This window comes from Bubalus bubalis, chromosome 10 (assembly GCF_019923935.1).
Source record: "Bubalus bubalis isolate 160015118507 breed Murrah chromosome 10, NDDB_SH_1, whole genome shotgun sequence".
Taxonomy (NCBI): domain Eukaryota; kingdom Metazoa; phylum Chordata; class Mammalia; order Artiodactyla; family Bovidae; genus Bubalus; species Bubalus bubalis.
The window spans coordinates 18,015,504-18,041,641 of NC_059166.1; the positions used below are offsets into that span (position 1 = coordinate 18,015,504).

At 44.0% G+C, this 26,138-nt stretch overlaps 1 protein-coding gene and 1 long non-coding RNA gene across 4 annotated transcripts in view; one reads left to right on the top strand and one right to left on the bottom strand.

The window, feature by feature from the left end:
- The window catches only part of UST (uronyl 2-sulfotransferase), a 321,381-nt gene extending 298,632 nt beyond the window's left edge, over positions 1 to 22,749 (bottom strand). For 2 of the 3 annotated variants that reach the window (XM_044924120.1, XM_044924119.1), the window contains exon 1: positions 21,959 to 22,749. In XM_044924120.1, coding sequence (XP_044780055.1) covers positions 21,959 to 22,217 — 259 coding nt within the window. In that variant the 5' untranslated portion in view covers positions 22,218 to 22,749. The remainder of the gene's footprint in view (positions 1 to 21,958) is intronic. The other variant, XM_006080287.3, reaches the window with a different exon arrangement.
- LOC123327655 lies at positions 9,324 to 10,143 on the top strand. Its single transcript, XR_006542291.1, has 3 exons — positions 9,324 to 9,439; positions 9,809 to 9,935; positions 10,010 to 10,143. It is a non-coding gene; the product is annotated as an uncharacterized LOC123327655 (long non-coding RNA).
- Positions 22,750 to 26,138: the final 3,389 nt, after the last annotated feature.

Below are 26,138 nucleotides of genomic sequence, written 5' to 3' on the forward strand. Positions count from 1 at the left end.
TTTGGGAAAGAATACAGCAACCCATTCCAGTATTCTTGCCTGGGAAATCCCATGGAGAAAGGAGCCTGGCAGGCTATTGTCCAGGGGGTCACAAAGAGTTGGACAAGACTGAGCGACTAACATTTTCACTTTGTTACTATACTGCTGTACTAAAGCTAAAGGCAAAGGAGAAAAGGAAAGATATACCCATTTGAGTGCAGAGTTCCAAAGAATAGCAAGGAGAGATAAGAAAGCCTTCCTCAGCAATCAATGCAAAGAAATAGAGGAAAACAATAGAATGGGAAAGACTAGAGATCTCTTCAAGAAAATTAGAGATACCAAAGGAACATTTCATGCAAAGGTGGGTTCAATAAAGGGCAGAAATGGTATGGACCTAGCAGAAGCAAAAGATATTAAGAAGAGGTGGCAAGAATACACAGAACTATACAAAAAAGATCTTCACGACCCAGATAATCATGATGGTATGATCACTCACCTAGAGCCAGATATCCTGGAATATGAAGTCAAGTGGGCCTTAGGAAGCATCACTATGAACAAAGCTAGTGGAGGTGATGGAATTCCATTTGAGCTATTTCAAATCCTAAAAGATGATGCTGTGAAAGTGCTGCACTCAATATGCCAGCAAATTTGGAAAACTCAGCAGTGGCCACAGGACTGGAAAAAGTCAGTTTTCACTGCAATCCCAAAGAAAGGCCATGTGAAAGAGTGTTCAAAATACCACACAATTGCACTCATCTCACATGCTAGCATAGTAATGCACCAAATTCTTCAAGTCAGGCTTCAACAGTACGTGAAACATGAACTTTCAGATTTTCAAGCTGGATCTAGAAAGAGCAGAGGAGCCAGAGATCAAATTGCCAACATCCACTGGATTATCAAAAAAGCAAAAGCATTCCAGAAAAACATATATTTCTGCTTTAGACTGTGCCAAAGCTCCTTTGACTGTGTGCATCACAACAACTGTGGAAACTTCTTCAAGAGATGGGAATACCAGACCACCTGACCTGCCTCCTGAGAAATCTGTATGCAGGTCAAGAAGCAACAGTTAGAACTGGACATGGAACAACAGACTGGTTCCAAATCGGCAAAGGAGTATGTCAAGGCTGTATGTTGTCACTCTGTTTATTTAACTTATATGCAGAATACATCATGCAAAATGCCAGGCTTGCTGAAGCTCAAGATGGAATCAAGATTGCCAGGAGAAATATCAATAACCTCAGATACACAGATGACGCCACCCTTATGGCAGAAAGTGAAGAAGAATTAAAGAGCCTCTTGATGAAAGTGAAAGAGAAGAGTGAAAAAGTTGGCTTAAAACTCAACATTCAGAAAACTAAGATCATGGCATTTGATCCCATTATTTCATGGCAAATATATGAGGAAACAATGGGAAATTTTGGGGGGCTCCAAAATCACTGCAGATGGTGACTGCAGCCATGAAATTAAAAGATGCTTGCTCTTTGGAAGAAAAGCTATGACCAACCTAGACAGCATATTAAAAAGCAGCGACATTACTTGACCAGCAAAGATCTGTCTAGTCAAAGCTATGTTTTTTCCAGTAGTCATGTATGGATGTGAGAGTTGGACTATAAAGAAAGCTGAGCGCCGAAGAAGTGATGCTTTGAACTGTGGTGTTGGAGAAGACTCTTAAGAGTCCCTTGGACTGCAAGGAAATCCGACCAGTACATCCTAAAGGAAATCAGTCCTGAATATTCATTGGAAGGACTGATGCTGAAGCTGAAACTCCAATACTCTGGCCACCTGATGCAAAGAACTGACTCATTGGAAATGACCCTGATGCTGGGAAAGATTGAGGGTGGGAGAAGGGAACAGCAGAAGATGAGATGGTTGGATGACATCACCAACTCGATGGACATGAGTTTGAGCAAGCTCCAGGAATTGGTGATAGACAGGGAAGCCTGGCATGCTGCAGTCCATGGGTTTGCAGAGTCGGACATGACTGAGCAACTGAACTGACTGTACAGTATCTCCCTACATGGGTTACTCAATCATCCATATCATTTTTCCCTTATAGATAAGAATTTAGATTACTTTTTTTTTTTTCATATTTATCCAGTCAATCCTGAGCGTCTTAGGTGAGTCAGTGGTAAAGAATTGCCCTGCAATGCAGGAGATGTAGATTTGATCCCTGGGTTTGAAAGAACCCCTGGGGAAGGAATTGGCAACCCACTCCAGTATTGTTGCCTGGGAAATCTCATGGACAGAGGATCCTGGTGAGCTACAGTCCATGGGGTCACAACAGAGTCGGACACGACTGAGTGACTAAACAACAATAACAAAATTTAACATTCAGCTACAAAAACTCTCATTCCAGGTTCATGTTCTAGTTACTATAATAAACATTATCACTCAATAAGCACCAGACCCAGGGCACGTTCACAAAGGCTCACTCAGGGTGTGGAGCATCCCTTTGGACAATTTTTCTTTCACTCCTTCTCTAAAAAGATGTCCTGAAATTCAAGAGATCAAAAAGTCATTTCAAGGACTATCTACCATCCATCACAGTCTTAGCATAATTCAATGTTTTTGTGATCTGAACACCTCTCCTCCAATTGTGTTTTAGCAAAATCGGAGATTTAGAAACCTGTTTCTGGGTTTTTTTTTTGTTTTGTTTTGTTTTTAAAGAAAAACAAAACAATTAGACCATTTTGCTTTAAATGTCATAGAGCAGGTGGCAGCCCAGGTAAGGCCGGATGTCTTCCAACAGCAGTTTGAAGAGCTGAAATGCTTTACAAAAAGCTACAGTCAGAATGCGGGATAGACAGCCTCAGAATACGGAACTTCAGTTAAGACACAAATGGAGTCACTTCTAAAGAGTCTTCAATAAAGCAGCAGAGAAAATAAACCTCCTATACACAGCGAAAAGTCATTTCTAAAATAGCAAGAAATTATAGTCTAAATGTCAACTTAATATATGACAAAATGGCATGATCTCATTTACCTAAATAAATGAAATGTAAGATCAAGATACATTATAACCTGTCCTAATAAAAACACAGTGAGAATTTTTTTTCCCATTTCAGCTAATCAGAGAAACCAAACCATCAGCTTGTAGCATGCTATCATAACAGGAAAACGTCAGCAAAGAGGCAACTCTACATAACCATATTACACTAAATAAACACCTGCAGGAGAAGAGTTACGTTGGTTTTCCTGTCAAGCTTTCTTTATCAAGATTAAAACTATTTTGAAAGTTCAAACTAAAAGATTCAGAAAGTACTTGAGTACTTTTGTTGAAATATGCCTTCACATGGCACAGGGTGAAATGGAAGAGATCACGGGGGCTCAAGCAGACTCAAACTGGATGCAAAATTCCTCCCCACCTCACCCACAGAGCGCTCAGGGCCCTTCAAACATCTCTGGGCTCAGGTTCCTCATATGCACAGCCAGCTTAACACCCACTATTAGAAAAAGTAAAGAAGCACGTTTGATAACCTGCATGTAAGAACTTTTTGATCTTTAAAGCACCACTCAATCTGAGGGATTCCCCGATGGCTCAGACAGTAAAGAATCTGCCTGCAATGTGGGAGACCCGAGTTTGATCCCTGGGTCAGGAAGATCCCCTGGAGAAGGAAATGGCAACCCACTCCAGTATTCTTGCCTGGAGAATCCCATGGACGGAGAAGCCTGGCGGGTTACAGTCCGTGGGGCCACAAAGAGTCGGACACGACTGAGTGACTTCACTTTCAATCTGAGAACCGTTTCAGATACCTACTTCGGCTCTGCTGTGACTTTCTGTTTCCAGAGCTAACTTCATGAATAACAAATCTGCTATCACACTGTGGTCTGAAAACGTTCAGTGGCTTCCTACTGTGTGCCAATGAGTGTAACATACAAGTTCCTCTAAAATCTACCCCTTTCCCTAGAAGCCTTCCTTGTAGCAACCCCCACTTCCTCTCTCCCTGTCACAGTCTCTCAGCAACCACGCATATTGCTCAGAGGGCTCAAAGGGGCGACAATTTTCTTCCCTGGTGGCTCAGACCATAAAGAATCTGCATGCAATGCAGGAGACCCATGTTCATTTCCTGGGTCGGAAAGATCCCTTGGAAAAGGGAACGGCAACCCACTCCAGTATTCTTGTCTGGGAAATCCCATGGACAGAGGAGTCTAGAGGGCTACAGTCCAAGGGGTTGCAAATAGTCAGACATAACTGAGCGACTGACACTTTCACCTTCTTTTCCTTAGCCTTTATGTCAGGGCTGCTCTTTCTTTCTGGAATGTCCTTTTGCCACATCTCTGTCAGGCAAACTCCTACTTATGCTTCAACACCCAGCTCATGTCACTTCTTCCATGAAGCCCTCTCCTTCTCCCTATTTGCGATCCCCAATGCCCCCCAAGGCATATGAATGAATCTCTACTACCATAAATACATATATGAAAGTTATGAATATGTATGAATATGAATATGAATCTGTATCAGAGACGACTAGACTAGCAGCTCTTTAGAAAAATCTTTGTGTCTTTTGGCACATTCGATTTTGAAAAAAATTTTGAAAAATTAAAATCTTCTCAAGTGATCACAGGATAAACGTTTCAGAACTTTCAATCATCCAACTATTCTTTGCAAGAATATTCTTTCAACAAATAAAAACATTTACTGGACAAAAATATAATTTACAGTCTCTGGAGGTCTTCCTGCACGAAAACCATTGAGTTCAGAAAGGGCAGGAATACACATAACAATAAGCACTGTTTGTGAATGCCTAGAGACAGAATTTTGATGGATGTGTTTGTTTGCTTGTTGACACAAGACACACACATCCCACAGTAAGTAACATCTCTCTGGCTCCTACACTCTGGAGTGCCACCTGCTCTCGCTAGGCTTTCTGCCTGGATAATTAAAATGAAGGTGTGCATTAGCAGATATTAAAAATGCAAATTTTCACAGTATTCCAGGCAGCAGAGTAGCAGATAGCATTTTCTTCATAATCTAGTGATTGTTGTTCTGGAGCAGAAAGAGTCCCTCTAAAGTTCCAATGGAAACTCAGAGAGGTTACGTGAACTGCCCAAGGTCACACAGCTGCACGTTGGCAATGCCAGGACTCACACAGAGGACTTCTGATTTGAAGCCACTGCTCTTTTATACAACATTGCCTCCTGTGATAGTAAGCATCCTGTTTGGGGCAAATTCACAGAAGAAATGTGATTTCCGAAAAAAAGAAGATGTAGTTCTATTAGACCATATGGTTGGCCTTCAAATGTCTCTGTCATCAAATTGTGGTCCTTTGAATTTTATAAACATTCAAAAGAATAACAGCACACAGGAGCTAAACAACTTACTGTCATCTAGTGCTTAGAAGACAGTGTTTAAAAGAGGGCTGCCCTCATTACAGGGAACTAAAAGGGCCGAGGGCTGGCTGAGACAGGCTGTCCATGAGGAGCTCATCTATCACTGCCTGCTAAGGGTTCTAGTTCAGCTGGAAAGGAAGCATGTCTGGGGATGAGGTGCTTATTTTTTGCTCCAGAGACTCAAAAGGAATCCAAGAGGCTAAGACTTAAAAACTTGCCTTGTCCTGCACTTACTCAGGTAACTCATGCTGAGTGTGCAAAGGAGAGTGGTCGTGTCTGCCTAGACTTGCCAGAGATGCCACAATCTACCGACACACAAAAGTTCTCTCCAGAAACAAGGGCCATGGGCTGGAAGCTGGGGGACCTTGTCACAAAAGTTTAGAAATTAAATGGCAAATGCGGGGTTCAAATCTTCTAAAGAGAGTTAGGCTTTAAATCAATTTCCAGGTTTGAAAATTGAATTTAATGTTAAAGAATGACATCACTCAAGCATGACTCTGTCTCCAACTAGACTTGCAAAACCATTGGATCAAATCACATCAAAATAAATGCTGAAAGAATGTAAAAAGTAAATGAAAAAGTGAAACAACAAATGAACTAGAAGAAAATATAGGGAAAATATAGAATATAAGACCTTTCTAAGCATTAAAGTAAAGGAAAAATAATAAATGGAAAAAGTTAATTAGAATAAATAAAAAATAAAAGAAACTGATTTTTAAAACTAAATGGCAATTTAAAAACATATTTGAATGTATGGTGAAGGGCTAATACCCCTCATCTCTTAAGAATTCTTAAAATTAGCAAGAGAAAGAACAGATCTATAGAGGAAAAGTAGGAAAAAACCCATAATTCCCAAAAGATAGTCAAATTGTTCAGTTTCATCAATATTCAAACAAATGTGAATTAGAGTTTAAAATATCATTTTCCACCAACTGAATGGGTGAGGAGTTTTATAAGATTATATCCAGTGCTTGCAAAATATGACCAAAACAGACTGCTGGTGAAAGACACCAAAGCATATGGCAATTTGTACTAAAAGTGATTTTTTTTAATGGGTGCACACTTTAACCCAGCAATTTCAAGTCTAGGAATTTCTCCCAGAGAAGTGTGCAAAAATGTAATACTGTTCATCACAACTTTATGTAGAATCATGAAAATCTGGAAATAGCCTAAATATCAAAAGTCCTTGCTAGAGGAATTATTATACATCCATAAGAAACTCTGCCACCATGAAAACCAATGTTGTTGAACACCATGTAAAGACAAAAATGCCATTTGTGATACTGCTTGGAAGCATGCAACCAAACCAAAGTACTTCTCAATACAGGAATTAACACACATTTTACTTTCTTCTTTGTGCTTTTCTATTTCCCAGTTTTCTACAAGGAGCATGTAAGAGTTTTAATTATTTATTAAACTTGTGTTTTCAAAGCATTACACTGAGTCATTCCAATTATTTGCTTTATTGACACCCCATGTAAATAAGGCAATGGCACCCCACTCCAGTACTCTTGCCTGGAAAATCCCATGGACGGAGGAGCCTGGTAGGCTGCAGTCCACGGGGTCGCGAAGAGTCAGACACGACTGAGCAACTTCACTTTCACTTTTCACTTTCATGCATTGGAGAAGGAAATGGCAACCCACTCCAGTGTTCTTGCCTGGAGAATCCCAGGGACGGGGGAGCCTCGTGGGCTGCCGTCTATGGAGTCGCACAGAGTCGGACACGACTGAAGCGACTTAGCAGTAGGAGCACACCCCGTTATTTGCTCTGACCATTAAAAAAAATAAAACTTTACCTGGAGTATTTGGAAAATAGGACTCTTGGCAATGAATTCCAACATTATTAAAATTAAAAACAGCACAAGAATCTGCAGTAACTATTTGAAGAAATTTTATATCCAAGACCAATTGTTTAACCTCCTATGCTTATTAATAAACTTGACAACAGGTCCCATCCGTAGGTTCACAAATCTCCAAACAGCCTGTATTTCAATACTATGGATTACAGAAATTAATAAAAGCAGACATTTTCAAACTTTAATCAGGCAAGTGTGTGATTCATAAGAAAAAACTGTTATTAAGGGGCTTCCCAGGTGACACACATAAAGAATCCTCCGGCCAATGCAGGAGACTCAACAGTTTGATCCCTGGGTCAGGAAGATCCCTTGAAGCAGGAAACAGTAACCCACTCTAGTATTTTTGCCTGGAAAATTCCATGAATAGAGGAGCCAGGTGGGCTACAGTCCATGAGGTGGCAAAGAGACATGACTGAGCACGCAGGCATGCACATAGAGACCATAGAATGTTCTTAAATTCGAACAATCAAACTGGTGCATGAGAATTCAATTAAAAGAAATTAATGAAACATTTACTAGTACAGATCTTTGGTGGCTAGGATAAACCCTCGCTCATTTGTCTGTTTACAAGAATTAATCACATTCCAAAAATGCTACAGTATAGACACTTACTACTCAAAATGTGGTCCTCTGACTGGGGCACTGGTGACACTGGGAGCTTTTGGGGAATGCTGAATCTCAGACTCCACCCCCGACCTACTACCCCTGAAGCTAACAGTTGAACAAATTCCTAGGTGATTTGAATGCACATTTAAGTTTGAGAAGAGCTTGTATAGAGAAGCTGAAAGCTAAAGTGTTAAAAGTCACAGCCAAATAAAAGACTCTAGGCTAAGTGAAACATCTCTAAATAACACCACCAAAGGATTTAGTGTACACCCAAAGCTACCTGGCCATCTACGAACTACAGAGGTTCTCCGTTTGGTTGTACATCAGAATTGCATGGGGAGCTTTAAACAAATACAGATGCCCAGGCCCTACCCCTGACCAAATGAATGAAAATCAGTATTTTCAAAAGTTCTCCAGGTTATTCTATTATGCAGCCAGATTTGAGAAGCCCTGAGCTCCTGGCATAAACAGGATCTTAACCAAGGAGATCATTAACCTAATCACAGCCAGGCAGATCTAATCCCTGCTTCTACTCTCCTCCTTTAGCTTCCCAGAGACCCCTGTTTATCACTTTACATTTATTCCAAGTCCTTCTCTGCTCCTCCCAGTAGAATCCAGTCCCCTCCCCGCACCCAGGGCAGGGACAGTGTCATTAGTCACACTACCTCCAGCACCCAGTGCATAACTGGAGCTTGATGAACATTTGTTGAAGGAATGAACTTGAATAGATGGAAAAGATGACAGAGGACGGCTGCCAAGCCACATGGGAAGAAGGGCGGGCATCTGAAAGCAATAGGAAAACACATGTTTTCTGATCCTTTAAGTCTCATGGATATGAAGCTTCCATGAAACGTAAGCCTGTGGGGAAGACTTACTCTGAAACTGACAAAACTCACCTATCATTCCAACCGGGTGGCCAGGAAAAATCTGGTGAAAGGCAACTATGTTTTGAAACAGCAAATTCATTACATCATGAAAGAAACGAAACACGAAAGTAGGAGCCCACCGAATAGCCAACGTGTTTTCCAGTAGGTCCTCCCCATCCGAGCTAGGGCACACACCTAACAGTGTACCACATCCACACGTTCAGTGCCAGAGCTCAGGTCACAAGCAGAGTGGCACCCCTGTAACTGTTTCAACACATCCTGGCACGGGACCTGCACGCCTCTCCCGGTAAGGAACAGGAGAGCAAGACACAAGAAGGCCTGAATAAAGCCTCATCCAAATGCATTTGAAAAGTTCACCATCAAGCTTCAAACTCAGGAGACTTGAAACCTTATCACTACATGGTAGATGCAGATACCCTTCAGCTGGGCGTAAAGAGCCGTAAAAAGACCGAGGTTGTGGATGCTAACAAACATTTCTTCCTCCCTCCCTTTCATTTCTGGGAACCTCTTCATCTCACAGCAGGGCTAGAAGAACATAACCACAAACATTTCAGACTCCGTAAGGCCCTGGATCTCTGCTGGGCAAGCAAACAAGAGCAGCCTTCTAAGCTGAGAAAAGCATGAGCAAAGAAAATAATACGACCTCAATCTTGTCATCTGCTAAAGAAAACTAAAGACACCGCGCCATTTGGTTTTCGTATTTATGGAGCTTTCCGGAATGCTGTCCTCCATTTTCACCTCCGGGTCCTACTCAGCTGCTAGTTAGAGAGCAGTTTCTGTGTGTGTGTGTGGGAGGGGGAGGGGTGGGGGGGGTGGGTGGGGCGGGGGTGGTGGCTACGTTTTCAGCAGGGACCAACACGAACTCCACACAGTTCAAATGGGCATCACACGTGGAGGTTATGTCAACATCCTCCTCTGGGCAGGTCTTCCACACCGGAACTCCTTGCTTTACCTGCTAAGAGGCGACCACACCACAGTCCCCAGGCCAGCCGGGCAAGACAGGAGAGGCAGGCATGCCTTCCCCTCCTGACTCAGCAGCCCCCCCACCCCCCCAACCCCCCCCCAGCCCCCCACCCCGCCTTGCCTTCCCTGCTAATCGTCACTTTCTGTTTTCTTCCCCACTGTGGTAAAAATAACTTCCTCTTAAAGTGTCTAAATCTGCGTGTGATTTAGCACACATTTTTTGGCACATCGCTGGCTGCATTTTGACGCTAAAGGAGAATGAAGTTGCAAAAAAATCTGCAATCACGTTTCTGCGAAAACTCCAACCAGATGAGTGAGTTCCCTTGCTTTCAGGAATATTGCAAAAATACTTTCAGGGAAGATGATACATTCTAAGCACTGCATTAGCTCCTTCTGTCCTCTGCTTCTTACAGACTCAGCAAAGTCTCAGGGGTGGAGGGAAGCAGGGCAGGAGGCACGTGCTGTTCGCTGTGACCTGGAGTGGCTTGCTGGCTGTGCTTCTTACTGTGGAGAAGGGTACCTCAATGGGCAGACCAGCCAACACAAATGTGGCACCAAGAACTCAGCAAGACTTGTATTTAGGACCTGAGACAGAGCTCCAGAGGGGTGTACCTCCCCTCCCCTCCCCCCAGCTCCACTCACCTGCTGGTAACTACGGGCAGGGGTGGGTGTAGCATAGTCATTTCAAAAGAAAACCGTCGAGAAGAGAGTCCCTTCTGATAGTAACTCCTCTCCACAAAGTGAAAGTGTGAGCCACTCAGTTGTGTCCAACTCTTTGTGACCTATAAACTGTGGCCCGCCAGGCTCCTCTGTCCATGGGATTTCCCAGGCAAGAATACTGGAGTGAGTCGCCATTCCCTGCTGCAGGGGATCTTCCTGACCCAGGGATCGAACCTGCATCTACCTGCAGCTCCTGCATTGCAGGCCAATCCCTGACCACTGAGCCACTGAGAAGCTCCAGGTGGGACCTTAGAGAGCACCTCATTCAGTCATTCTAAAGGAAAATGAGGCACCATCATCTGTAAAGTTCCCGAACTATCTCCATTTTCCCTTTCCTGGCCATTGGTACATATTCCCAGACAGACCATCAGGACCACATGGAAACACTGCTGCTAATGGGGGTCCTAGGAAAGAAAAACAACTGAGGATCACAGACCTAACTAAACATCTTCATTTTGGAGGTGAAGAAAGGTAAGCTTAGGAGGTTCACATGACTCAACAGTATTGACCACTGAACTTTTTGGAGACTCCCTCCAGACCCAGGTCCCCTGTCCCTTCCAGCAACCTACATGGCCCTGCCTGTTGCACTTATCCAGTGAGAAGGCATTTGTGTCAAACAGTCTACATGTCAAAGGAAGCTCTGTGCCAGAGTTGCAAGGTCATGGTTTTCCTTGACAAAATTTAACTTTCCATTAAGTAATGTAAAATCCCACTTGCTTTCAGCTTCTCAAGGGATTGGGTGACCAGCCACGCTGGAGAGTAATGGCCCTGGTGGCTCTGGCTTGCCCCAACACCCATCAGAGGCTGGACAGGTCAAGGCAACATGAAGAAGCAGAGAATGGAAAACAGAAGCAAGTTCACCAGCCTTTTGACAAAGACATGACTTGCTACTTTGGTTCACTGTTCCTGCCCTGCCCTCCAATGGAAGGGAAGTGAGAACCAGAAATAAATCCGTGGCTAGACTACCGGGCATAGTAGTCCCGTCGAAAGGGGAAGAGGCTCTAGCAGCAGCCCCAGTGTATGCCTGGCTCTGTGATCATTTGACAAAGTAGACTGATGTGGATCACAGTCCAGTCCTCGACCAGCTGGCAATCCCAGAGAGGGAGATGTGCCATACTCCTTCTCTTACAACTACGTTCATTTTGTGAATACAAGGTGTGTGTGCCTGGGGTGGGGAGGAACGTGGATAAATTCAAAACAGAGAAAAGCAGGCTGGGCAAAGAATGCCTTTTTCAGATGGTTTCCAGGAAGCAGAAGAGAGGCTAAAAAGCAGAAAGATTTGTGTATGTACAGTTAACAGGACAAATGACTGGAGAATGTCAGCTGCTGATGAGCCCTCATCAGTTTGAAGGTGAGGGTGACAAGAGAAGCCACAAAAATACTGCTTCAGTAATTTCACACTTCTTGGGTAGAATGGTTCATTGAAATAGAAGCAAGCCATGAATGAATCTGCATATTCCACCGGTATGTGTGTGTTTGCCAAAAGAAAAAGGGATCTGAGAGAAGCAAAGAATAAGGCGAGAAAATTGGCATTTGTTGAAATCAAATGCCAGGCCTTGAGTTAGACAAGCACTTTATAAAATGTTGTGCTTAGTCACTCATTCACATCCGACTCTTTGCAATCCCGTGGACTGTAGCCCGCCAGGCTCCTCTGCGCATGGGGATTCTTCAGACAAGAATACTGGAGTGGGTTACCGTGCCCTCCTCCAGGGGATCTTCCCAACCCAAGTCTCCCTCATTACAGGTGGATTCTTTACCATCTGAGTCACCAGAGTAATCCCATCATATGGGGCTTCCCTGGTGGTACAGTGGTAAAGAATCTGCCTTCCAATGCAGGAGATGCAGGTTCGATCCCTGGGTCAGGAAGATCCCCTGGAGAAAGAAATGGCAACCCACTCCAATATTCTTGCCTAGAAGATCCCATGGACAGAGAAGCCAGGCAGGCTATATAGTCCACAGGGCCACAAAAGAGTTGGATAGAACTTAGTGACTAAACAACAAACAACATGGATTAAAACACCTCAGGTTTTGAGAAGATAAGAGCATTGCCCAAGTTCCAGCTAAGAAGTGGAAACACAGTTATTCATACCCAGATCCCCGGTCTATAGCTTGTACTTTTTCTAGTATCTGATGCTTCCGACCCACAGAAAGCTTTCAGTGAATATCTGCTGAATGACTGAACAAAGAAGTTTATATGTTTCAGAATACTTTCATTTTATTTTCATAAGACTGTGAAAGTCATACTGAACTAGAAAAAAAAATCAATGATGTTTCCAGAAATGCATTACAGTTTAATGCAAGTGGTTATTTAAATCATCTATCAATGAATGAAATCAGAATTACTTAATCAAGGCCATAACTTAAGGTTATTTCCATGTCTTTCAGTAAACAAGGTCAATGGGTTTATGCACTGAGCCTTAATTTTATAATCTATTATTCTGCCATTCTAGGTTAAAATCCATTCAGTCACTATTTCAAAAACCACATCATCTTATGGTCTCATCTCCTTACAGTCATGCTTGAAATGTACCAGCTAATTTAATACAAATTGCTACTTAAGGAAGACATTGACCTAGAGCAAGAGACAAACTGCTATTCTGCAAATTTCCAAAACAACTGGTTTAGGGTTCAGGAAAATGACAAGAAACAAGAAGTTTGTATTCTAGTATGCACTCAAATCTCTGGATTGACCTCAGGCATTCTTAATTACAAGGGAAGCTCTACAATGCAATTCTAAATCCCAACAGGTAAGAGGCAGACAACATTACAGAAGAAAACGTTTCTAGAACTGTATGTTGCAGTGGTTTTAACATCTTTGGAGCATATGCTTCAAACAGCCAGAAAGAGATGGGTTGGAGAATTAACCGTTGGCTAGAGTCTTTCCTGGAACCCCTCCCCACATTCTCTACTTAAAATAGGAACAAAACGAAGCAGAATTGAAGCCCTAGTAAAGAACAGTCTGCTTAGCAAATATTTTGAATCAACAGATACTTCCTACGGGTTCATGTGGAGCACCCAGAAGAGGTGTCACAGTAGAGATGGAAAGTATTGAGCAAGCTTCCTCCTTCCAAGGAGCTTGCCTACAAATTATGACAATACACAGTAGAGTGTCAAAACTTCAAAAGTAATTATGAAATAAGTACTAAAGAGTTCAGAGATCATCCTTGGAATCTGAGCTTCCTTAGCCATCAGCAAAGGGGCAATAGCAGAAGCCAAGGCAGGTGGGTGGTGAGACAAGAAAGATGAGCCAGTGGCTGTCTTTGGGAAATTACAGACAATTGCTATAAAATCTGAGATAGACAGAAGTGCAGCATACTCTGGACATTAAGCTGCTATCTGGCTCCCTGATAATTTTTAGTATAAGAGTGTTACAAACTATTCAAATTGAATCTCTTATCAGGCAGCATGGAATTGACTGTACTTATTTTAAAGCTTCTTATTTGGATAATATATAATTCTAAAACCTACTAAAAATTTCTAACACTTTGAAGGAAATATTTCTTCCTAAAATCCTAATTTATTTTAAAAAAGTTAAATTTCGAATTTATTTTACTAAAGGACTATATATTTGTCCTGTATATTATATACCACAATGTGAATAAAAAGGAATTGCATATGAATCCTAATTTTGTAAGAATGCTCTAGATTTCCTTGGTAGCCTCATAGTACATAGTATAAGGAACACAATGTACACAAATGTTTTCCCCTGCTGAACTCATTGGCTCCATTCTAGTGAATAAGCACAAAGAAAGAATTCTCACACCATTGCACTCTAATCTGCTCTTCAAGATTGGCAACACTCATATTCCAAATATAAGTCACAATAGTCTTTGTGACACCTGTAAAATAGTTGTTACCTATTTATGAATTTTCACACAGTAGAACTAAATGTAAAGGGTTTACTATTCAAAGTCATCCCTAGCTGTAAAACAAAAACCCCAAGATTCTTTTAAAGAGGCCTTTGTGTTCAATCACTAGAAATTTATTTAGGTTTTATTCTATACCCAGACACTGTACTTAAAACTCAAAACAAAAAAGCCAACTCAGATAAAAAATGGGCAAAGAGTGTGAACAGACATTTTTCCAAGGAAGATATACATATGGCCAAAAAGCACAGGAAAAGATGTCCAACATCACTAATTATTAGGAAGATATCAAAAAAAAAACTACAATAAGATACCACTTCATACCCATTAGGATGTCTACAATCAAAATAATGGAAAATAAAAAGTGTTGGTAATGCTGTAGAGAAACTGGAACTCATAAACTGTGGGTGGGGATATACAATGGTGCAGCCACTGTGGAAAACAGCTTGGCAGTTCCTCAATAAATTAAACATAGAATTATCATATGACCTAGCAATTCCGATGTGTATACTTATGGCAGAAAGTGAAGAACTAAAGAATCTCTTGATGAAAGTGAAAGAGGAGAGTGAAAAAGCTTGCTTGAAACTCAACATTCAGAAAACTAAGATCATGGCATCCGATCCTATCACTTCATGGCAAATAGATGGGGAAACTATGGGAACAGTGAGAGACTTTATTTTGGGGGGCTCCAAAATCACTGTAGATGGTGACTGCAGCCATGAAATTACAGGACGCTTGCTCCTTGGAAAAAAAGCTATGACCAACCTAGACAGCAGAGACATTACTTTGCCAACAAAGGTCCATCTAGTCAAAGCTATGGTTTTTCTACTAGCCATATATGAATGTGAGGGTTGGATTATAAAGAAAGCTGAGTGCCGAAGAATTGATGCTTTTGAAGTGTGGTGTTGGAGAAGACTCTTGAGAGTCCCTTGGACTGCAAAGAGATCAAACCAGTCAATCGTAAAGGTAATCAGTCCTGAATATTCATTGGAAGGACTGATGCTGAAGCTGAAACTCCAATACTTTCACCATCTGATGCAAAGAACTGGAAAAGACCCTGATGCTGGGAAAGATTGAAGGTGGGAAGAGAAGGGGATGACAGAGGATGAGATGGCTGGATGGCATCATCAACTTGATGGACATGAATTTGAGTAAGCTCTGGGAGTTGGTGATGGACAGGGAAGCCTGGTGTGCTGCAGTCCATGGGGTCGCAAAGAGTCGGACACAACTGAGCAACTGAACTGATACACTTAAAAGAATAGAAAATAGATGTTCATACAAAAACTTATACACAAAAGTTCACAGCAGCCTTATGCACAATATCCAAAAGAAACAACTGAAATGTTGAGAAATAGATGAGGATAAACAAAATGTGGTATATCCATACAATGGAATATTATTCAGTCATAAAAATGAGTAAGTACTGATACAGGCTACAATATGAATGAACCTTGACAGCAATGTTCTAAGTAAAAGAAGCCAATCACAAAAGACCACATATTATATGATTTCATTTCTATGAAATGTCCAGAAGAGGCAAATCTATAAAGACTGAAAACAGATTAGTTCCTAAGGGCTTGGAGAAATGGAGGAATAATGAGGTGATAATTAAAGCAAATGAGGATTTTCTTTTTGGTGATGCAAATGTTCTAGAAGTGACTCTAGCGATGGTTTCACTGATCTAGGAATATTCTAAAAACAATTAAAAGCTATTACATTTTAAGTGAGTGAATTAAAAATCAATAGCATATACTTAAGTGTGCTTCATTTGTAAATTTCTTGCACAATAGTTGTTACATTGTTTTGACTTCTGCAACAAGAATTTGGTGAAATTCCAGTGTTCTCTCCCCATTTCTGATAAATAAAAGGGTTTATATATATCACTGTTTGTTTAAAGTTGTTTCTGTACTAAAAATAAATATAGGTAAGACAAAACTTATTTGTGGTCAAGACTTAACTTCTTTCTAAAAAATAAAAAAACAGCAAGTGTCAATTTCTAATCATTCTAGTAGCTACAGTTGGTCAGATAAGATGCCTTTTCACTGTCCATGGCTGACCTGTTCAGTGCAGCTGCAGGGAAAGCTACAGTTCCTGCTCCTGCTGTTTCCCTCTAGGGAAGCAAAACATACTGTTTCTTTGGGGACTCAAAAATCTTGAGCACTTTCATTCTAGTTTCTCAAATACAAAACCAACTAGTGTTTTAAACTTGGATCAATGACAGGGAATTTGAAGAAAGACAGTATCCAGATAATACATATTTATCTGTAGTTTAAAACAACTCATACTGAGATGAGTCTACATTAAAAATATTTTACAAGACAGAATGCTTTTCACTATTCATGCTGTGTGTTTACAGAACAGTCTGCCATAGCTGAATTCCATTTTCTATCTTCCTCTAAAACAGTGCTACTGTGTCCCCAACCAACCCTATAAGATAAACTTGCAGCTATGAACAAGAATGTCATTTTCTTTTTATGTCAACAGTTTCTATTGATAACATCATATTTTATGCATTCACTTCCTAGATTACTGTCTGGGGGCTGGGGTATTATATTTAAACTATATATGATGTGCAGAAGGAAACTTAATTTTACTTTTAAGGTTTAGAGAAACTATTTTGCAACAAGTCTGGACTTCAATTTTCACATTTTCCTTTAAATTCATTTAAACTTAGATACTTTCAAGTCAATAAAGTTACATCTTTTTCTTTCATTTTTGACTCAAAATTGCCACACTTATATGTAATCTACATATCAAGACGGAATTCTGAAAACTAGAGTAGTATATCTCCATTTAAAATAGTGTAAGTTAAAAATGGAAAGGAAAACCTATCAACTTGAGATCAATGCAACAGATTTAGTTCCCATCGATTTAGTTCCCATAAAGGCTAAATCACATATCCAAGTCTTGATGATAAATCATCAGAGTTTGCCGGTTGTACGGGATCAGTAGTAAGCCATCTGGCTTATTCAGTTTACATCTATGTAACGAGTGTTATTCCAAGTTTTTGATATTTCCACAGCTCATAAGTAATGAGTCTACTGGCAGAGGCTGCATCATAATCTAATTTCTATGGAAGATTTCATTTGATTTTGGTTAGTTTTCTACAGCAAGTCAAAGTCTGAATACCACTTCAAAATAAATGAAATAATTTCAATGAACTGCACACACCATGGTCTCCAAGTTCAAGTACAGCAATTTGCTTTATTCATGTCTACTGACCCCACTGTGTGCTTATGCTCTCCTTCCTCCACTCATTTCAAGGAGGTAAAGAAGCAAGACAAGAGTTCTCTGCATAACTTTCCTCCCCCTCACACACTTTCCTTTTTATTTATAATCTGCTGCAGCAAAAAGCATCTTTAAAAAGAACAGACTTTGCCCTTCCCCAAACTGCCTAGGAAAAAAGAAGCTGTTTGACCCCAGTTCCTTTGAGAAGAAGACACATCTTTACCGACTCCCCTTTTTTCCTCCACACTATGCTTTTTGGTTGCCCCCTTCACCTCATTCCATGCATCTTCTAACCTCAGACAGTCAAAAGCCAGCTGGGGCTGCAGCTGTTGCCTGCTCTTCCTCTTGCAACAATGGGGCACACGCAGCAAAGCAGAGGCATTTTTAAAAGTTGAAGTTTAAAAATGAAGCCACTTCCATCGCTTTTAAAATATTTTATATATCACTTCTCTTACTCTCATCACTTCTCTTTCTCTCAAATACATAGGGAACTTCCCAAAATCAATCTCTGGCTCTAGAACAGTGTTCACGAACTGAGACTGGGATCAGAATTACCTGGAAGACTTACTAAAACAGAGTCTGGGGTCCCACGCCCAGACTGTTTGATTCAGTAGGTCTGAGATGAGACCTGAGAATCTGTACTTATAGCAAGTAACCAGATGATGCCGATGCTGTGGGTCCAGGGACCACACACTGAGAACTACTGGCCTAGAAAGGGGCTTCTCAGGTGGCACAGTGGTAAAGAATCCGTCTGCCAATGCAGGAGATGCAAGAGACATGATTCGATCTCTTGGTCGGGAAGATCCGCTAAAGTTGGAAATGGCAGCCCACTCCAGTATTCTTGCGTGGAAAATTCCAAGGACAGAGGAGCCTGGCAGGCAACAGTCCATGGCATCTCAAACAGCTGGACACAGCTGAGCAACTGAGCATGCACACACAGCTTAAACAGAGAAATGAAGTGAAGTTGCTAGTCGTGTCTGACTCTTTGCGACCCCATGGACTGTAGCCCACCAGGCTCCTTGGTCCATGGGATTTTCCAGGCATGAATACTGGAGTGGTTTGCCATTTCCTTCTCCAGGGGATCTTCCCGACCAGGGAGCGAACCCAGATCTCCTGCACTGTAGTCAGACGCTTTACCATCTGAGCTACCAGGGAAGCCCAAACAGAGAATGAATGCTAAAGAAAGAGAGAGAGAAATTAAAAATTTAAGATTCCAATTCACCTCACCTCCAACTGTGGGACTCTGGGAGAGTTCAGTCGCCTAATTCACGGAGGTGGCATCTTGGGGATGAATAACAGGAAGGTGGAGTTAAGAGCAGGCCTGCTGCTTGCATGGTTTCCCTTCTCTGCTGGCCCCTCAAGATGCTCAAAGTATCAAGAAAAGGAAAATGAAATTATAGAAATAAAAATGATCATTTTTTGACCAGTCGGTTCCTTAGCACCCCACTCGCATCTTGGCTCTATTTCCTTTTTCTCTTAAACTGCTTGTAGTGTTAATGCAGTTCGCACTTGATTCAACCAGACGTGGGTTCAAGTCTTGCCTTACTTACTCTGTGTCCTTCAACAAGTCAGTGAACTTCTTTGCCCTCCTTTCTCCCATATCAGAAATAGGGATAACAGCTGTACCTAATTTATGATATTTCTGTGCTAATACAATTTCATTCTGCATGTGCATTGACTGGCACATACACAGTAAATGTTAGCTTTTGTCATAAATGGTCCTATTTCTTCCCTGTGAGAATATTCAGTGTTCAATATGTTACAAATCACACTACCTATTTGATACAATAAGTACAAGCATCACTTCCAGATATTTATTTAGTAGCTACTATGTGTCAGATGTGGACTTCCCTGGTGGCTCACAGGTTAAAGCATCTGCCTGCAATGCAGGAAACCTGGGTTCGATCCCTGGGTAGGGAAGATCCCCTGGAGAAGGAAATGGCAACCCACTGGAAAATCCCATGGACGGAGGAGCCTGGTGGGCTACAATCCACGGGGTCGCAAAAAGTCAGACACGACTGAGCGACTTCACTTCACCTATGTGTCAGATGTAATATATTATAGAAGTATATTAAAAATAAAAAATACTGCTAAAAATAATATTTTTATTTGGAAAATTTTGACTTTATATGAACTTATATTTAAGAAAAATACTTGCCTCCAAAATTGGCTACCTAGGAAAATTGAGAGGATGTGTTTACTAACCACAATTTTGTTTTCACAGACACTAAAATAGTAGAATGGAGGAAACAAGGGGAGCATAATTCTGCAGATATCTTGGCCTTATATTATTAAGGGTATATTTTAGACCCTCTTAAAGACCACAAGCCCACTTTTCCTGAAAATCATTATGTTTACATAACAAAACAACAGGGAACAAATTTGGCCAATGGTTATCTTATTTTCAGTTCACAATGATGTCATTTTCAACCCACTACATCAGTCAGAAATTCAATGATGAGTTAGTAATAGGAGCAATATTCCATCCTTCAGTTCTTTCTGGTTCCCTGAGTGAATGCTTATGAATTCACCCTTTCAACAACCAAGCCCCCAAATTTATCAGGCTTCATTTCCTGGAGTATATAATGAAAGCATATAAAATTGTGGATACCACACATATCTGACTGAATTTTCAAGCAGTTAATACGGTAGATACTGCGGTTTCTTGATTTTAGCCTCACTACATGCCTTTGATCCTTCCTCCTCCCAAATTTCCCCGCCCCAAGAAGGGTTATCAGCATGTCATTTTAAGACCTGGGTGGATGTGTTACAGGCAAGTCTTTTACCTATGGAATTTTACCTATGGAAAATGCCCTGCCCAAAGCCAAGTGCTCCAAAGGACATCACAGGTGTCTTCCTTCCCTCTCCACTGTACTCTTCCTACATCGCTGGCCTCTGTATTTTGCTTGAAAAGAACCCCAACAAAGAATTGCTTATCAGTTCATGGAGAAAGACCCCTAAGCTTCTCAATCACTTCCCTCCCTATGCCAGTTATTATAGCAGCGACTGTTGGTAATAACAGCAACCTGTGTGGTAGTAGCAGGAATCTGAGAGCCAAAGGGGCTGTGGACTTCCAAACACAGAACTCCCAGAGAAAAGAGTTGACTCTTTAGCAAAAGTACATATTACCCCAAATCCCCTAGGAAACCAGATGCTGAGGATTATTCTTTGGAAATCCACTTGGGCAATATTTTCCTCTAATTTTCTCTAAAGCATCTTACAAAACCGTAGTTCCCGCAAAGTTTCTACTGAAAGAGAAGTGTAACTTTTAAAATCTGAGCTTCTCTACTCGGGAAAACAAAACATTGTTTTATCTGCATGTACATTTCAAAACGCTCTAACACATTTGTCACTTTGCTGAAGTGGTTTTCTTCCTTCGAAAACGATCTGCTATCTAGACCTGTGGCTTCTGCGAAGAAGGGATTTTTGTGGGTGAGGTTGGCAGCCTCCAGCCGCCGGAGTCGTTTGGCTCGTGGTTCCAGCGCTGCGGGGGCTTCTCTGCGCGCTGGCTCGGGTCACACAGATGCCGGAAGTTCCCCGGGGGCTTTAGTTTATCCGCTTGGACGTTTGCGATGACCTGGGCCGCTCAGCCTCTCCTCTTCCACCCCCACCCCGCACCATCGAGACCTGCTCTGGCCACGGACTTGTGAGAGGGGAGCATCCTCCCTTAGCCAGGCGCGCACCGGGGACCTGGGGTACGCACGCTGGGCCCTGGCACCCCCTCTCCCCGCGCACTGACCACCGAGCAGCAGGTCACATCCTCTCTCTGGAGCCGCTCTTTTCGCAAGCTCCTTCCCCTCACCTCTCCAAAAAACATAGGCAGCCTTGCTCCTATTAAACCAGGCACAACCTCCCCCAAAAGTTCAGACTTGGGACACGCAGCGCTATGGATCGTTCAGTCGAAGCAGGTCGATCCCTGCTACGGACAGCTAGGTGTGCAGGGGGTGCCCCAAGCACAAACCAGCTCACGGACAGCGCGGGAGCCCGCAACCTGCCCCTTGGCTACCCAGGCCAGGAGACAGGAGGAGATCTTGCGGGACAGAATTCGCAGAACGGGCCCCGGGGAGGTACTAATCCCACCCCCGCGACGCGGAGCGCTGGACGGGACGGGACTGTGGTCACTAACAATGCCATGGACCGGCCGTCGCTGCCCCTCGCCTCTCCCCGCTCTGCCAGGCCCGAATACACACACACACACACTCGTACACACTAACTCACACGCCAGCACTCCACCCCAGACGGGGTGGCCGAGGCAGGGGGGAAGGTATGCGGCGTCCCGCCCTGGGGTACCTGCCGGGCAAATCAACCCCGCGGCGCCCCACCCCCACCCCGCCTCTGCGCAGACAAACAGACAGCGGGCGCTCAGGGTCGCCGCACGGATGCTCGCGGGCGTCCCACCTGGGGAGCCTCGACGAGGTAGCGGCGCGGGCAGCACCAAAGTATCCGGCGCGCTCGGCTCCCCCCCTCCACCCCCGCCCCGGCACAACTTCGCGCCGCCCTCGCTCCCGCCTTCCTTCCTTACCCAAATACTGCCGCAGGTCGAGCAGGAAGCGCGGGGGTCCCCCGCCGAGCTGATAGAAGAGGGAGCCCAGGCAGAAGACCAGCAGGGTGGCCATGCAGAAACCGTAGTCCCGGAGGGAGAAGCGCAGAAAGGGCAGCAGGGAGACCCGGCGCTTCCAGCTGCCCAGGCCCGGAGGGGCGCCCCCCAGAGGGGCCCCATGGGGCCAGGGATCCGCGCCGCCGCCGGGATGCTGCTGCTGCTGCTGCTGCTTCTTCTTCATCGCCGGCTCCGCCGCCGCGCACAGCCTGCCCGTGCCAGGAAGAGGTCACCCATCCGCCTGCCCATCCGAGGAGGAGAGCCCTGCCGGCCGGCTGCACATGGGCAGGGCCGCGCCGAGGGCAGCCCGGGTGGGGGGCGGGGAGGGGGCCGAAGTTGCCGGGCTCAGGAGACTTTCCTCGGCATGGTCCCTGCCGCCGCGGCCCGAGCGGCCGAGGTGCCCGTCCCCGGCTCGGCGGCGCTTCCCGCGCCCGGCCCGCTAGCGTCCCCGCGTCCCGCGCCCCGCAGCGCCTCGGGCTCGCTCGCGGCCGCTGGGGCTCGCCTCCAGCGCCAGCGTGGACCCCCCCGCCCCCGGCTTTGTGGCTGTCGGTCTCGGCGTGTTTTGTCCCGGCTCAGGCTCCTCTACAAAAACTGTAGGGAGGAACGGGAGGCGGACACCATCTCCACGCTCCACCTCCTTGACAGGGGTTTTCCTCCTTCTCCTCCCCTTTCTCCCTCCGGCTCTCCGCCGCGCTCTCTCCTCCCTCTTTCCCTCCCTCCCTCTGCTTGGGTCTCCGGGTTTCTCTCGGGTGTCACGTTACTGCCTCTCCCTGGAGGCGGGGCGGGGAGTGGGGGGGGGGGGGGGCGGCGGCGATTATTCGCAACATGGAAGAAAGTTTCTGGGTGTGTTTTTTTCTCCCCCTTCCTCCTTTCTCTCCAATCTGGCCTCGGTTCATGCGCCACCAGCGACCTCTTGGGGGCCCCCGCTGACTTCCCTCTCCTACACAGTCACTGGCAGGAAGAGGCACGACTTCTTTTAGTACGATATGTTTGTGTGTGTGTGGTTTTTTTGGTCCTCGTCTTTTTTCTTATTTAAGAAACTTGACTCTCCCTCTGTATCCCAAGCTGCTTACTAAAGGCGGATAAAAGGTACTTGGGGATGGGCTCAAGCCTCTGCTGAGATGGTAAAAGAACAAGTGGTGGATATTATAATTAAACATGCCCATAGGGCCAGGTTCGTCGCCCCAGCTCCAGAAAGGGAAACAGAATAAGCAGTCTTGCCTTCACGCGGCAGCTGCTCCTCTGCGACTGAGGGACCAGACAGGCAAGGCGGGTGGGGAGTGTTCCAGAGCGGACTCGAGTGGTTCCTCTGGCAGATGTTCAGGGAAAGAGCCCTGACCTCTTTAATCGAGGCCTCCCAGGTCTTCCCATGGGCTTCCCTGGTGGCTCAGACGGTAAGAAAAAAATCTGCCTGCAATGCAGGAAGCCCAAGTTTGATCCCTGGGTCAGGAAGATCCCCTGGAGCAGGTCATGGCAAACCACTCCAGTATTCTTGCTTGGAGAATGCCAAGGACAGAGGAGCCTGGCGCGCCACAGTTCATGGGGGTCACAAAGAATCGGACACGACTGAGCGACTCAGTTTCCCATGTCTTCCAAGGGAGGTTTCAGGACACGAAAGAGCACCTTCCCCGCTGAAAAGCTGCATCAAATATACATCCGCTGGGGATGGGGGATGGGGAGCGCAGGGGTGTGATGCTCCGAAAGGGCTGCTTCATCAGCCACACCTTAGGTAAGGAGGATTGACTGCTAGATGTAGAAGCCGTGCCACCTGAGGCTTCAGTGACTGGCCCTAGGTCACGGAGCTACCAGGAGTCAGACTGGGAGTGGCACTCAAATCTTTCTGACACTCAAGCCCAGGGTAATAGCCACTAGGAGGTACTATCTCCAAGCCAGGGTGCTTTTCCTAACAATTTGCCCAGTGACTGGAGGATAGGATACAACACATTTAGCCCAGACCACCTTGGGAAATGGAAAAGAAAACTTCCGGTTTCTTGTGCCTCTCCTCTCTGGTCCCCTACTCACTCTGTACATTTCGGTGACTGACGACCTGATTAAAGAAAGAATGGGGGGCCAGGGACCTCTATGATTCTAAGGTTGTTTTCTTGGAAACTTTTCTGAGTTGGATATCTGAGGAAGTTTCTATGGAAAATCAGGGAATAGGATCCTGAGGTCACGAGTTTACACTTTAAGAATAATATGGTATAACCATCCTCCAGACATGAGTATCTTTGTTCCCAATTTGAACAGTAAAGAATACATATAGATCATAAACAGGACACAATGGTGGATGAGGGGAGTGGTTTCACACACATAGTCTACTTCCCAGTTTTATGTCTTCCTGGCCCAATTTCTCATGGAGGGCAAGAAAAGGGAAGTCCCTGTGTTCTGTCACAGAAAATCATAAAAGAGTGTTAATCATTTGTTTCACATTTATTACACGAATCAGAGATTTATTGGGATTAATATGCACATTCTAGAAATGTGAATGCCCCTGAGCGAATTAAGCCAATCAGTCATTGCCCATTAATGTGAATTACTTTAATCAGCACACTGAATAGCCCAGAATAGGTTCCCAGTTAATAATTGTTCAGTTAATGATGGGGTTTCCCTGGTGGCTCAGATGGTAAAGAATCTGCCTGCAGTGGGGAAGACCTGGGTTTGATCCTTGACCCACCAGTCTAAGTCCATACCCTTCCTTCTGTTTTACTGTGCCCCTCTCTGCTTCTAGCAAGGCCAGCCTGTCACTGCCCTAGACTCTTGAATCCACCCAATCCCAACCCCAAACCCAAGCATGCTGTCTCCCCAGGCTTCTGCATCTCTGCAAATTATTTGTTGTTGTTCAGTTGCTCAGTTATATCCGACTCTTTGCGACCCCTTGGAACTGCAGCACTCCAGGCTTCCCTGTCCTTCACTACTCCCAGAGTTTGCTCAAACTCATATCCATTGAGTCTGTGATGCCATCCAACCATCTCATCCTCTCTCACCCCCATCTCCTCTTGCCATCAATCCTTCCCAGAATCAGGATCTTTTCCAACGAGTTGGCTTTTCGCATCAGGTGGCCAAAGTATTAGAGCTTCAGCTTCAACACCAGTCTTTCCAATGAATATTCAAGATTGATTTCCCTTAGGATTAACTGGTTTGATCCCCTTGCTGTCCAAAGGATTCTCAAGAGTCTTTCTAGCACATGGTTTCAAAGTATCAGTTCTTTGGGGCTCAGCCTTCCTTACGGTCCAGTTCTCACATTCATACATGATTACTGGAAAAAAACATAACTTTGACTATATGGACCTTTGTCAGCAAAGTGTTGTCTCTGCTTTTTAATCCACTGTCTAGGTTTGTCATAGCTATTCTTCCAGGGAGTAAGCATCTTTTAATTTTGTCTGTAAATGATGGCACTATCAAATCACTCAGGGGTAAAACTCAGAGGTCTTCCTTAGTCTTTCTCCTTCTCTCACCCCTGAATCTAACCTATCTGCAATTCCTATAAGCCCTACTTTCAAAAAAATATCCAACATCCGACTTCCTCGCCACCACTCTGATCCAAGTCATCATCTTCTCTCACTGGTTTAATGCAGTGGTCTCCTATATCAGTTGTGTTTTAAGTCTGTTGTTGTTGTTTAGTCACTAAGTCATGTCTGACTCTTTTGTGACCTCATGGACTAACCCACCAGGCTCCTCTGTCCATGGGATTTTGCAGGCAAGAATATTGGAGTGGGTTCCCATTTCCTTCTTTGGGGGATCTTCTTGACCCAGGGATTGAACTCATGTCTCCTTCATTGGCAGGCGGGTTCTTTACCACTGAGCCACCTGGAAAGCCTTATATTTGAGTTTTATGTAACTAAAAACCCCAAATAGCAATGGCTTAATAGGAGAGACATTACTTTATCGACAAAGGTCCATATAGTCAAAGCTATGGTTTTTCCAGTAGTCATGTATGGATGTAAGAGTTGGACTGCAAAGAAAGCTGAGCACCAAAGAACTGATGGCTTTCGAACTGTGGTGTTGGAGTAGACTCTTGAGAGTCCCTTGGACTGCAAGGAGATCCATCCAGTCAGTCCTCAAGGAAATCAGTCCTGAATATTCATTGGAAGGACTGATGCTGAAG